Raw genomic sequence first — 13,322 nt, 5'->3', positions numbered from 1 at the left:
GGCTAGGAACAGAATTTTCTCAGGGGTTTGACCAATAACAGTGCCTTGAATCAATTTATTTCTTGTCACTAACCAACTTTGTACTAGCGCATCTGCAATAACTACATTTTTTTCAGTCAGGCACGAATTTCAACTTAGTCCCGCATTCATCAGATCAGTCTCTCATTATTAACAGTTCACAATCGATTGTCAATTGCCACTCTTTGATACCTGTAACATACATGAACTCTTTTGTGTGAAGATATCAGTCGCTGTGATGATCCGCAAGCAAAAGTCCTTTGCGCAGCTCTCCGAGCGCGACGCTGCGAACACACCATCCCCCTCCACCTTCACCGACGGCCTCCCGCTCCCGCGCATGATTGTCTTTGACCTGGACTACACACTGTGGCCATTTTGGGTCGATACGCATGTAAGCGGGCCGATCAAGCCCAAGGACAACAATTCCCGAGTTGTAGATAAGTCAGTCCCCCTCTTCTCCTTATAAAATCAGTATGTATCCCAAAGAAAGAATAACTGACGAATCGAAGGTTTGGAGAATCATTCGCCTTCTACCCCGCCGTCTCCTCCATCCTCTACGCCTGCCGCGCACATCAAATCCCCATCGCCGTCGCCTCGCGGACCCACGCCCCGGAGCTCGCCCGCGATATGCTCAAAGCCCTCCACGTCATCCCCCATTTTTCCGACGACCCGGCCGCGGCCGATGCCCGCGCGCGCTCCGTCCGCGCCCTCGACTACTTTGATCACCTGCAGATCTTCCCCGGCAACAAGACGCAGCACTTCGCCCGCATCCACCAGGCCAGCGGGATCCCCTACGAGGACATGCTCTTCTTCGACGACGAGGCCCGCAACCGCAACGTCCAGACGGAGCTCGGTGTCACCTTCTGGCTCGTCCGCGACGGTATGACGCGCGAGGAGGTTGATCGCGGCGTCTGGGAATGGAGACGCAGGAAGGGGGTGTCCGTCAGGCTGAATTGATTATGTAATCGCCACGTGCATTGTTACCTATGATCTTCATTTGATGATACCCCAGGCAGTTCCTTTTGAAATCTTGAAATGATTTAAACGATGATGATGATGATGATGGTGAATTGTTTGATATGTCTTCAACACATCTGAAACCACCACCCAGCACCCCCCACCGGCACGCGTCCGGGACCAGTTCCGGAACAGCATCGCCAACACCACCGCCACCCCGGCCCCCCATCTCCGCACACCCAACGACAACCATCGCCGACTCCGCGATCCTCCATGGTACACACCCCGTCACCATCGGCGCGGGAACCGTCATCCACCCGCGCGCCCGCATCTACTCGTACACGGGGCCCGTCCAGATTGGCGATGGCTGTGTCATCAGCGAGAAGACTGTGATTGGCGACGAACCACCCCAACCATCCCAACCAACAACATTATCGTCATCCTCCTCCTCCTCCTCCGCCGCCGGCAGTAGTCAAGGCCAGGATGGAAAGGACGCGGTTGTTACTCGGATTTCTTCCTCCGTCTCCGTCGCCCCGCAATGCGTGATCCGTTCCGGCGCCACGGTCCGCTCGGCAGCTGTGTTGGAGCCCCTCGTTACGGTGCACCGGTATGCGGTCGTCGGCGCGCATGCGAAGCTTTGTGCGGCGTGTGTGGTTCCCGAGCGGGCCGTTGTGGAGGATTGGTCTGTGCTGTGGTCGATGGGTGGGACGATCGGTTGTGGGAAGAGGATGCGGAATAGGAAGAGAATCGGCGGTGTTGGGAATCCCGGAGGGATAGCGGAAGGAGAAGCGGATTTGCGTCGCGTCGAGGACGCGCGGTTGTTGTCGCTGCATAAGGAACGGGAAGGGTTGGCGAGGTTGATTGGGTTGACGACTGCGTCGTCGGCCAGGCGCCGATAGACCAACAATGATAACTACATCATCCCTGTTCCTGTTCTGAGACTCCATGCTCAATGTAGACTGTCATGAATTCTTTTGAGATTAATCGCAATATATAGAATACATCACACAACAAACCCTCGTACATAAAAGAAATACATGCATGCACAAGAAAAAAAAAAGCAGAAAGCTCCAGAGAATGAAACCCTATCCTATCATTGCCCTTTGCCGCCTCCCCGGATGCGCTTCCCACCAGTAGCACCGCCGCCTTCACCTTCGCCCTCTTCCCGAGCACGCTTGTTGCCCTGTGGATTGAACTGTCGGGCCTGCGCGTTGAGACCACCGCCGCGTCCTGCCGCAGGGCTACGCTGTTGTTGTTGTTGTTGTTGTTGTCGCTGCTGCTGTTGCTGTTGCTGCTGTTGCCCGCCGCCACCACCACCGGCACGGCCGCCGCGTCCACCTCGCCCGCCTCCGCGAGGGATGCCGCTTCCTCGCTGGCCGCTCGCAGGCTGCTGCTGTTGCTGCTGCTGGTCGGCGGATTGTGATTGTGCCTGGGCAGCTGCTTGGCTTCCGCCGCGGCCTTCCCGAGCCCGCGCTGCGATGGGCAGCCCGGATTGTAGAGCTCGGAGCGCAGCTTGACCGGCTTGTGGGTGATGTCCGATTCCACCTGGTCTTTGCTGGCTGGGTCGTTGAGTCGGTTGTTGCCGTTGTTGAGGCTGCTGCTGCTGCTGCTGTTGTTGTTGCGCTGGGGGTTGTTCTGCTGCCGGCGCCTCGGTTGCTGGGGTTGACTGCGCAGGCTGACCAGCGGCGGGTTGCTCTTCCTCGGCGGGTTTTTGAGCCTCTTGTTGCTTCTTTGTATCTTGGGCTGCTTGTGCGGGAGTCTCTGCAGGTGCAGGTTCGCTCGGTTGAGCACCTGGCTGAGGAGCAGCTTGGGCTCCCTGAGGCTGAGCACCTTGTGTCTGAGGTTGCGTCTGAGGTTGCGTCTGAGGTTGGGTTTGCTCCTGAGGTTGCGCGACCTGAGCTTGTGCTTGAGCTTGTGCCGGAGACTGAGCTTGCGTTTGAGGAGGCTTTGCCGCAACAGGTGCTTTGGCGTCCTTGGCGACCTCCCACACCTCTCCGACCGGCTTCTCCGGCGTCTCTTGCGCCGCCTTCTGCACCACCTGCAGCTTGGCTGCCGCGTTGCGGCTGCGGGTCTCCAGCATGCTCATTTTCACGGCCGACTTCTTGTCGTTGAGCTCGATCGCAGATCGGATCTTCTCCTCCGTGGCCTCTTCGTACGACTTCTTGAGCTGCTCCTTCTCCGCGTTGAACTTCTGCTCCAGGTCCGCAATCGCTTTCGACGTCGCCTCCTGGTTCTGCGCCGCCTGCGCCGCCTCCTGCTGCAACTGTTGCTTGAGCTTGTTGACCTGCGTCTGGATGTTCTGCCGCACAATCGACTGCACCGTCTTGTTCTTCGCAACGAGGTCTCGCGCCTGCGCATCCGTAAGCTCCGGTAGCTCGCCGGCCTCCGTCTTGGCCTCCGTCTTGGATGTTGTGGCGGGGGTCGCCGCTCCGGACTCGGCCGCTTGCTGTTGTTGCTGCTGTTGCGCCTTCAGTTGCTCCAACTCTTGTCGGTGGTTGTTGCGCATCTCCGCCAGCTTCGAGTTGTACAGCTCCTTCATCTTGTCCGATCGCTCTTTCAGCTTCGCGTCGAATTGGCTCTCCTTCTCCGCCAACGCTGCTTCCAGTCGCTTGACGGTCTCCTCCAGCTCCTTGATCCTTGCTGCGTCCGCCGGCGTCGACGGTCCAGCCGGCTGAGCCGACGGTGTGGTGCTGGTGGCAGCGTCCGCAGATGGTGCCGGCACCTCGCTCGGCGCTTGCTGTGCCTCGCCCTGCTTCAGCTTCAGCTGGTTGAGCTCCTCCCGCGTGCGCCGAAGCTCCTCCTGAATCACCTCCTTTTCCTGGACGACCGCGTTCAGCTCCGCCTGCTTGGCTTGGATGCGTCCCGAGAGCTCTTTCGAGCGCGCCTTGAACTGCTCTGTCAGCTTGGCGCGCAGCTCCTGCGTGCGGTCCTCGGCCTGCTTGAGCTGCACCGGGAAGCTGGCAGTCTCCTCCTTGAGCTTGTCGCGCTCCGACACTGCCTCGTCGCGCTCCTTCTCCAGTGCCGCCAGCTTCTCCTTCAAGGCCTCCATCTCCGCCGGGTCGACGCGGTCGTACTTTTGCAAAATGTTCTCCGTCCGCTGCTGCCACCGGTCGCGGTCCGTCTGTAGCAGCTTCATCTCCTCGTCCTTGGTCTCCACGATGTTCTCCAGCTCCTGCACGCGTGTCTCCAGCGGCTCGATCTGCCGCTCCAGCTCCTCGATCCGAGCGGTCTTCTCCGCCACGGCTGCCTCCGCCTGCTTGACTTGGTTGCGGAGCGTGACGCTGCTCTCCCGGAACAGGTTGAGCTCGTTGAGTGTCTCCACCAGCTTGTTGTGGCTGAGGGCGTGGTGCTCGCTGTCCGCCGCAGCGCGTCGCTGCTGTTCCAGCTTGAGGCGCGTGTCGTCCAACTGCGCCTGCGTGTAGTTGAGCTGCTGCTGAAGGCGCTTGCTCTCCTGCGTCGCCAGGTGGTACTGCACGTCGACAATCTCCTTCTCCCGTCGGAGGAACTTGATGACCTCTTGCAATGACTCGAGGTCCGTGCTGGCGCCCTCGGTCTCCTCCTCGCCCTCCGCGATTTGTGCTCGATCCTTCTGGAGCGCCGAGATCTGTTTCGTGATGTTCTCCAGCTGGTTGTGCAGCAGGGTGTTCTGGTGCATGACCTCTTCCCGGCGCTTGTGGAGATCCGCAATCTCCCGCTCGTACCGGTCCCTGAGCTCCTTCCAACTCTCCTCCTTCTGCTCGAGATCCTTGCGGTGGTTTTCGGCCTGGGTCTTGATGTCCGCCATCTCCAGACGCAGCGCGTTGGCTTCGGCACGCACCGTCTGCAACTGTTTCGCAGCCTCCGCGTGCTTGACCAATTCGTTTTCGTAATTCTGCTGGGCACGCTGCGCAATCTCCGCCTGCGCCTTGAGGTCTTCCTGGTGGAACTGCGCCGCCGCGACTTGCCGCTCGGCTTCTTCCTTGAGTCGGGTGATCTCCGATTCGTAGGCATTCTTCTGCTCCTCCAAACGGCGTGCCGTGTCCCCCTGTTCGTCTCGCAACTTCGACAGTTCGCTGTTCGTGTTGGACAGCTCGGTTGTGATCTCTTCGACCCGGGTTTCCAGGTCCTTGATCTTCTTGTTCTTCTCCTCCACGAGCTGCTCCGTTTCCTCCCGGTACTGCTCCTGGGTCTCGGTGACCGACTGCAGCCGCTCCTCGGTCGCCTGACTGATCGCCTTGTAATCCTCCACTTGCTCCTTGGCGTGCTCCAGCTCGGCTCTGGCGAGCTCGAGGTCGCGTTTCAGCTCCGACACCTCGATTGCCAATTCCTGCTCTCGGGTCAGGCCGCTGGAGTCGCCGGCCGGCGCGGTCGCCTCTGCAGCAGTCGAGGTCGCCGCTGCCGCCGGTGTAGCGTGGCTGGGGCGAGACTGTAGCACCTGGAGACGCTCTTCGGCGCTGCGCAGCTCCACGGTAAGCTCGTCCACCTTGGCCTGCAGATGATCTCGCGTGGTCTTGGCGCTGATGAGCTCCTCCCGAGTCGAGCTGAGGCTCGCCACCAAATCGTCGATGCGCTTCTGGTTCTGCTCGTGCTCGTACTCCCGACGCAGTGCCGCCCGCTTGCCTTCTTCGATCTCCTCGTTGAGCTTCCGCTTGGTAGACTGCAGCTCCGACTCGAGGGATTCGATGGTGTGCTGGAGTCGGCGGCGGCTCTCGGCATCGGTGTGCTCGCGCTCGTTGAGGATGTTTTGCAGGTTCGCGTTGAGAGAATCCAGTCGACTGCGCTCGTTGCGGAGCGATTCGTTGTCTTCGATGAGCCGTTTCTCGATGTTCTTCCAGAGGTCCTTTTCGGCTTTGAGGTTGGCGTTCTCTCGCTGCAAGCTGTCCACGAGACCGCGAGCCTCGACCAGGTCCTCCGCAGCTTGCTGTGTCTTGATGTCTTGGCGGTTCGCGTTCTCCAACAGAGCGGAGTATCGCTTCTGGATCTCGGTATTTTCGTTCTTCAGCATGTTGAAATTGTTCTGCAACAGCTCGGCCCGCTGTGCCGCTGCGGCGAGCTGGCCGTTCAGCCGGCCAATCTCGCTCATCAGTTCGCTGTTCCTGCGCGTCAGTTCGTTGACCTGCTGCTTCAGGGCGGCATGGTCCGTAGCCGTCTCCTGTCGGAAGGTGTCGAAGTGCGCCTGCACCTGACGCAGCAACTCGGCATAATCGGTGCCGTCCGCAGATTGGGCCACCGCGGGCGGCGCCGAGCCCAGCGGCACCGACTGGGAGAAGGCGGCGTTGTCTCCTGCGGCCTGGTTCCTGCGCATGAGCATGGCGCGGAACGTGTCTCGCTCCTTGACGTAGGACTTGGCCTGGGCGGTGAGGTTGGCAATCTCGTCGCGGAACGTCTGCACGCGGATCCGCAGCTCCTTGAGCTCTTCCTGCTCCTGCAGGTAAGTGGCGTCTCGCTGCCGGGCCTCTGCGCTCTCCATGCGGTCGCCGAGCTCCCGGAGCATGCGGCGCAGGGTGACGTTCTGCTCCTGAAGCTCATGAAGGTCCTTGAAGGTGGTGAGGTTTTGCGTGATGAAGCGTCCCGTCGGAGTCTGATTGGCCATCGAGTCGTCGATCTCCTTGCGAGCAATCTTCTCCAGCTCCTCGCGGTCGTACTCGGATTCGCCTTCTTTGGCCAGGGCGACCTCGAGCACCAGGACCTTGACCTGCGCGCTAAGGTCGCGGAGCTGCTGTCGTAGGATCTCACTTTCTTTGGTCAGGCCCTCAACTTGGCCGCGCCATTTCCTTGCTTCCCGCGTGGCCTCGTCCCGCTCCTTGCCGGCATTCTCCAGGATATTCGACATCTCAACGACGGCGTTCTCGAGTCGCGCGTGGTCGGCACGCAGCTCGTCGATCTCGGGCTTCTTCGACTCGAGATCCTGGACCATCTCGTCGAGCGTCGCCTTCAGCTCTGCATTGGTTCTCTGCTCCGCAGCGAGCATGGTCCGCATCTTGTCGTATTCGGAATACAGTTGCGTCATGGTCAGGCCGCCTTTACCCTTGGAGGCACGAGGTGAGAACGTGCCGACCGGCGTTCCTGGCCGCAACGGCGTCGCCGATCCGTTGGCCCCGGGACTGGCGGCACTGGCAGCAGCCAGGCCTTGCGACTCGAGCTGAGAGATACGGGCCTCCAGCTCGGCCACCTTGCGCTCGGCGGCCTCCTTATCGGCATGCTCCGTTTCAATCTCGACACGGAGTCTCGAAATCTCCTCCGCGGCATCGTCCCGCGACTTCTCCAGGGCCAGCTGGCATTCCTGCACGCGCTGTTTGGCAGTAGCCGCTGCGGCGCCCTGGAGCTCGGCGAGTCTGTTGGCACTGTCAAGCTCGATTCGCAGCTGCTCCGTGGTCGAGATGGACTCCTCCTTGACCGACTGGATCGTAGCAAGCGCCTCCTCATACTTTTGTTCAATCTCGTCCAGGCGGCTCTTGAGGGTGTTTTCGCTGCGTCGGAGAGAATCGATCGTGGCGCTGGCCTCTTCGAGCTCTCGCTGCAGCTCGGCGATCCGGGCGTTCTTCTCCTTGCGGAACTTGAGGTACTCTGCGGATTTGGCCTTGAGCTCGCCCTCGAAGAATTCGTTGTTCTTCTTGGTCAGTTCGAGCTCCTGCTGCAGACTCTGCTCCCGGAAGCGGGCGGTGGCTGCCGCTGAGTTCGCCGCTTGGAGGTTCTGCTCAGCGGTCGACAGCTCACGGCGCAAGTCGACGGTCTTCTTGTGCGTAGCCGACAGCTCCTCGGAGAGTTTATCATATGCGGAAGTCTTGGCCTCTAGCAACGCCAGCGTATCGCGATTCGATGTTTCGAGCGAAGCGATTCGCGATTTCAGGCTGTTGAGTTCGGACTCGCTGGACGTGCTGGAGGATCTGAGCGTAGCGATTTCCGACTCGAGGTTTGATCGCGCATTTTCTACAACCGTCAATTCTGACCCGAGGCATTGAGACCAACTGAAAACCTACCAGACTCTTGCAATCGCGTGCGCATTGCAGACATTTCCTGCAGGCCCTTTTCCACATTGCCCTTGAGGACCTTGATTTTGGACTCGCTGGTGCGGACGGCATTTTCCAGCTCCACTTCCAACCGCAGCTTGTCCGATTTAAGCTCATCAAACTCGCGCGCCTTGGCCGCGATGGTTTCTAGCAGCTGGTTGACCAGGTCGACCGTGGGCGCCTGGGTGAGAGACGCCAATGTCGATTCGGCGATGCCATAGTGGGAAGACAAGAAGGGCAGCTCGACGGAGGCGGCCGCCATGATGGACAAGGACTCAATCTTACGGGATCTGCGAGAGAACAGGTCCTATCACGCAGATCGCGTAGACAGCAGAGAGCAACAGAGGAAGAGATTGGGGCTCTCGAAGGCTCATGTACACGGGATCGACAGGCTCATGTCGTGGTTACCGATCGATAGAGCGTTGCAAAGGGAGTCAAGGAGACGGAGAGAGACGGTCAGGGCGTGGCAGCAGGCCTCCGTGGGCGAAACAGCGCGCGAAAGACGGCTTTCGTCAAAGAACATGAAGTTCAAAACATGGCGGCGAACAGTGAGGGCGACGAATCGGGTTTAGCGTTATGGAGTAGTCACGTGACAGATACCTGGGGCTACAATTTCAGGATCTGCATCACTGCCGTTTCGTTTGGAAACACTTCGTTTCGTTACGGCCTTCTTGATACAAAGGAATCACGGAACTCGATGCCAGCAGATCTTCGCATGCTGGAGATCTGTTTCTTTTGGGTGGGAGCGACCAGCCCGGATTGCTCCGAGGCCGAGTGAGGCCTGAGAATCTGACCTTCGGGAGAATAGTACTCGTATTGAACAACGCCGACACCATGTCGTACCTCCAGCAGCAGCTTGACAAATTCAACGCCCACCTGGCGTCAACGGCGGGCCAGCTGCCGCAGCAGCGGCGGATAGCGACCGGCGGGCAGACCGGGACGGGACCTGCGGCAACGACGCCAGCGACAACGGCCGGAACAACGACCCCGACCACGACCGCGGCGAATGGCGAGACAACAAAAAAGAAGCGACACGATTCGGACATTGTGTACTCGCAGCCGGCCAACACGGGCACGGGCAAGGACATCATGACCAACGTACACTTCGCCATCAGCAAGATGAAGGAGAAGAACTACCCGTTCACGTTCGACGACATCATCGGGTTTTTGTCGCTACAGCACCGCCGGCAAGACCACGGATTCATGCACGCCCTACGCAGCATCCTGCAGATGCACGAGCGGGTACACTACGACCCCAAGGGCGCGGACGGTAAAGGCACGTTCAGCTTCCGCCCGCCGCATAACATTCGGTCCGAGGAGCAGCTGCTCGCCAAACTGCAATCACAAACGACGGCCGCGGGTCTCTCCGTCAAGGAGCTCAAGGAAGGGTGGCCGGACGTGGAAGAGGCGATCAACCGGATGGAGCGCGAGGGGAAGGTACTGGTGACGCGCAACAAGAAGGACAACCACGCGCGCATGGTCTGGGCCAACGACCCGTCGCTGATGCACACGTTCGACGAGGAGTTCCGCCAGATCTGGGACAAGATCAAGATCCCGGACCAGCAGAAGGTCATCGAGGAGCTGGAGAAGGCGGGTATCACGCCGACCAGCAAGCACAAGGTCGTCAAGCCGCGGCCAAAGGTCGAGCAGAAGAAGCCCCGAAAACCGCGACGCAGCGGCAAGACGACCAATACGCACATGATGGGTATTCTGCGGGATTATTCTCATTTGCACCGGTGATTGGGGATTCGGATGTGCATTGGCGGCGTTTGGGCGTTGGGAATGTACAATTAGACTGGTTGACTCTATCTTGGTATATTCAGACATCGGATTCATAGCTATTTACACATCAAGGGGGAAGAAAAAAAAAGAATCAATGACTCCCATTGATTGCTTTGTCTTTTTCATCAAGATACCGCACCAGATCCTCGATAGTGCAGACCTTCAACCCAAACCGCTTCCCAAACCTCAAACACGAGTCACGGCGCATCATCCCAATGTTACCCGCCAGCTCGGGCCGCCCCTCAACGGGGTCACCCTCCTCAACCAACTCCGCAATGACACCGGTAGGGGGCCGACCCGCGAGCCGGCAGAGATCCACCGCAGCCTCGGTATGGCCGCGGCGTTCACGCACGCCACCAACTCGGGCCCGCAAAGGCAGCACATGTCCCGGACGGCGGAACTGATCGGGCCGGGCAGAAGGGTCGGCGAGGCGGCGACAGGTCAGAGCGCGGTCATGCGCGGAGATTCCCGTGGTGACGGACGGGTCATGGGCGTCTACGGAGATGGTATATGCGGTGCGCATGGGGTCGTCGTTGTTGACGACCATGAGGGGGAGGTCCAGCTCGTCGGCGCGGGAGGGGAGGATGGGAGCGCAAATGTAGCCACTGACATCAGCCAAACAAGTAAGTATATCGAAAAAAAAAGATAATCTATTTGCGCATGGATTTTACCTGGAGTATCGAACCATAAAAGCCATCTTGGCCTCCGTGACTGCATCGGCCGCGATGATCAAATCGCCCTCATTCTCCCGGTCTGGCGAGTCCAGCACAATCACGAATTGCCCATTTCCTGCGAACCTCAAAAAGTCAACTCCGAGCTGCACAGGCTTCAGTACGGGAAAGGCATACGGAAATCTTCAATCACATCCTCGATCCGGTCGAATCGCAGTTCCTCGTCAGGTTCCGCAGCGGAGGGCATAGTATCGGATCGGAGGGGTTTTCTTTCTTTTGGCGGGGTCAAAGTGCACTCCGCCAGGCGATGGTCGGAGTGCTGGATGTCGGAAGCGTAGGTTCTAAGAACTTGCTCGTCCGACAACGACGAGTTACGAGTTCCTCTTAAGCGAATTGGGCTCTATTCAAGAGCGGGAGATTCAAAGCTCGGATTGCGCGGAATCGTGGACGGCGATGTACTCCGTAGGGGACTGTAGCTTTGTGTGCGGAGAAGACCATGCGGAGAGCTGGACAATTTTTGACTCTTATATAACCCTAAAAGAATCTCGAATGATGCCAGTTTTTTGACTCATTTCATGGCGTGCTTATAGACTTTCTTTCAGAGTTACCGAGTGTTTTGAACCTTCACATGAAATCCAAAGCCGAAATTTCTCAATCATGGATTAGTAATCACAATCACCGTCATGACTCATCACAATGCCGGCTTTATGGCGCTCAATCAGACAAAGAAAAAGGCTTCGTGAAGTTCGTGACAAAAGTCCAGATTTTAGGCCATTCCCAGCCGCCCCATCCATCGCACCTCGTCTGCCTGTCTCTCCAACGCCCGCCGCATCATCCGCGAGTACTCCTGCTCCAATTGACGCCGTTCACGCTCGTCTTTGGTCACCTCCGGCTCATCTTCGGCTTCGACTTCCTCCTCCCGGTCCTGCGCAAACCGCAATCGCCCAATGCGGTCTCCTGTCCAGATCAGCAGTTCGTCGGCCGATAGATTACCGTCCGTGGGCACGATCTTGCGCACCACGTCGCTGCGCGCGGGGGGGCCGCTTGTCAGGAACATGCCCGAGTCTGCCCTGCCGTCGATGCTGCCTGTTGGGGATGAACCGCGGCGGTCCGTGTTGACGTTCCACCGGCGCACCTCGTCGCGTCCGTCGCGCTCCACCCATTTGACGTTACCGTCCGCATCGGAGAACACGATCCGCGCGCCGTGCGACGCCACCGAGAGAACCTTGGAGCTGGCCGTGCTCTGACGGTTCTGGTACCGCTCTTGGCCGATACGCGATGTCGATGACGAGTCTAGGGGATCCGTGCCGTTGAAGTTTAGGTTATAGAGCTCGAGCGAGCCTCGGCCGTTGTACTCGCCGCAGGCGACGATCTTGTGCCGCGCGGCCCACTGCGTAGGCTCCGTCGAGACGGGGAAGTGCGGCGCAGGCACAGAAGCCAAGCCACACAGGCGGGCGCCCGAGTGCACCGCCTGCTGAAGCTTGGGAAACATGCGGCGATCGTAGCACAGGATGCTGGGGAATCTACCGGCGAGTAGAATCGTGTTGACGTGCGGGGCCGGGGGATGCAGGATGGACAGCGGCGCCGGCTGGAAGAGGGAGTCGTAGGTGGCCCCGCGATCTACCGGTTTAGGACTACGGATCCTCTGCGGCGGCCGCCCGTCTGGCCGGAGGCGAAACATCTGGTAGTCCGGATGGCTGTAGAGGTCCGAGCCAGTGCGGACTGGTGACTGCTCGCAGCGCGCAAGAATAGCGTCCTCCTCCTCCGACGGCGACAGCCGCGCATCGTAGATCTGCAGACCAGACATCGTGGCCAAGGTCATCGGCGCTGAATAGTCCGTCTCCTGGGACAGCGCAAAGATGGTCTTTGTGCAGCGCGTCTGGTGGACGACACGCAGGGTCTCGAGATCCACCTCATTGAGCACATTGCCCACAGCCATGTACGCGCGGCGCTGCAAAGAATCCACACTGACACATTCCCCTACCTGCGGAAACTCCGGCGCAAAGTCAACCCCATTCCTTCCGGGGGACCGACGGCCACGCCCGGACAGATCCGCCGTCAAAACCCCCGGACGACTCATCCCAACAATCCGCCCCTTGCCGCCATCCCGGCCGACATGCGCATACGCATGACTGAGATCCCACACACACACCGTCCCATCATCCAACGGCGCAACCACCCGATCATCCCTTGCCGCCGTCCACCCCCGGAACAGACCCACGCCCTTGACATCGCCCAGCCCCGGCGGCGCCTGCAACCAACGGAACGCAATCGGCCCATGCCTTGCAACATACTCGGAGTACCAGTCAATCTCCTCCGTCTCATCCGATGGATCCCAATCTGCCGCAGCCCTTGCCTCATCCTCCCCCTCTTCCTCCCGGTCCGGGCCCCGCGCGGGCTGCTCCGGCCGGATTAAATTCCGTAACGTCCCCGGACCCAGAGCACTTAACGGAGCTACCGCCCCGATAGATAGCCTGTTGTTATCCGTGTCCGTGTCCGTGTCCGTGTTGTCCGTCTGGGACTGGGAGCGGGGCCGGTGGTCGGTCGCCGCTGCGAGACGCAGACGCCGCTCCGCAGCGCTCCAAGAGCTCTCGTAGCAGTGCAATCGCCAGAGATTATCATCGCGAGCCAGCGCGAAGAAGCGGCGAGAGACGAGTTGGAGGTTTGCTTGTTCGCGAGGGTTGAGGTCTGGGACAACATTGGCCGGTTAGTTGGGTACTTCATTCCGTGGGATACTTTTGGGGGGTGGGAAGATTGGAACGATACAGTGGATGATTTTCGTAAGGATCTCTACGGGGAGTTTGTCCATGCCTTCTCCATGGAGAGGGTAGATTGGCGTCTGTCCTGGTTGTCCTCCGAAACCAACAGAGAACCAGGTTGATTGGTTCTGTTTATTCCGCACACA

The 13,322-nt window shown here is 59.4% G+C and overlaps 6 protein-coding genes across 6 annotated transcripts; 3 read left to right on the top strand and 3 right to left on the bottom strand.

Annotated features, from left to right (window-relative positions):
• Window positions 1-256: 256 nt before the first annotated feature.
• On the top strand, window positions 257-975 carry VTN31DRAFT_5207 (uncharacterized protein; the record flags this gene model as incomplete). The annotated part of the gene is made up of 2 exons (XM_069405681.1): window positions 257-459; window positions 528-975. 2 exons carry the CDS (start codon window positions 257-259, stop codon window positions 973-975), a joined length of 651 nt encoding a protein of 216 aa, XP_069260720.1.
• A 122-nt stretch (window positions 976-1,097) lies between these two features.
• VTN31DRAFT_5206 (uncharacterized protein) lies at window positions 1,098-1,874 on the top strand (the record flags this gene model as incomplete). Its single annotated transcript, XM_069405680.1, has 1 exon — window positions 1,098-1,874. The coding sequence occupies one exon, from the start codon at window positions 1,098-1,100 to the stop codon at window positions 1,872-1,874; it is 777 nt and encodes a 258-aa protein (XP_069260719.1).
• Window positions 1,875-2,068: 194 nt separating this feature from the next.
• VTN31DRAFT_5205 (uncharacterized protein) lies at window positions 2,069-8,226 on the bottom strand (the record flags this gene model as incomplete). Its single annotated transcript, XM_069405679.1, has 2 exons — window positions 2,069-7,884; window positions 7,935-8,226. The coding sequence occupies 2 exons, from the start codon at window positions 8,224-8,226 to the stop codon at window positions 2,069-2,071; spliced, it is 6,108 nt and encodes a 2,035-aa protein (XP_069260718.1).
• A 572-nt stretch (window positions 8,227-8,798) lies between these two features.
• Window positions 8,799-9,704, top strand: VTN31DRAFT_5204 (uncharacterized protein; the record flags this gene model as incomplete). Its single annotated transcript, XM_069405678.1, has 1 exon — window positions 8,799-9,704. The coding sequence occupies one exon, from the start codon at window positions 8,799-8,801 to the stop codon at window positions 9,702-9,704; it is 906 nt and encodes a 301-aa protein (XP_069260717.1).
• A 133-nt stretch (window positions 9,705-9,837) lies between these two features.
• Window positions 9,838-10,664, bottom strand: VTN31DRAFT_5203 (uncharacterized protein; the record flags this gene model as incomplete). Its single annotated transcript, XM_069405677.1, has 3 exons — window positions 9,838-10,351; window positions 10,418-10,535; window positions 10,595-10,664. 3 exons carry the CDS (start codon window positions 10,662-10,664, stop codon window positions 9,838-9,840), a joined length of 702 nt encoding a protein of 233 aa, XP_069260716.1.
• Window positions 10,665-11,183: 519 nt separating this feature from the next.
• Window positions 11,184-13,226, bottom strand: VTN31DRAFT_5202 (uncharacterized protein; the record flags this gene model as incomplete). Its single annotated transcript, XM_069405676.1, has 2 exons — window positions 11,184-13,105; window positions 13,184-13,226. The coding sequence occupies 2 exons, from the start codon at window positions 13,224-13,226 to the stop codon at window positions 11,184-11,186; spliced, it is 1,965 nt and encodes a 654-aa protein (XP_069260715.1).
• Window positions 13,227-13,322: the final 96 nt, after the last annotated feature.

Source organism: Thermomyces dupontii (assembly GCF_041956625.1).
Source record: "Thermomyces dupontii strain NRRL 2155 unplaced genomic scaffold VTN31scaffold_4, whole genome shotgun sequence".
Classification (NCBI taxonomy): Eukaryota; Fungi; Ascomycota; class Eurotiomycetes; order Eurotiales; family Trichocomaceae; genus Thermomyces; species Thermomyces dupontii.
The sequence above is the reverse complement of the archived record's forward strand: the minus strand, read 5'-3'. Positions and strand labels throughout refer to the sequence as shown.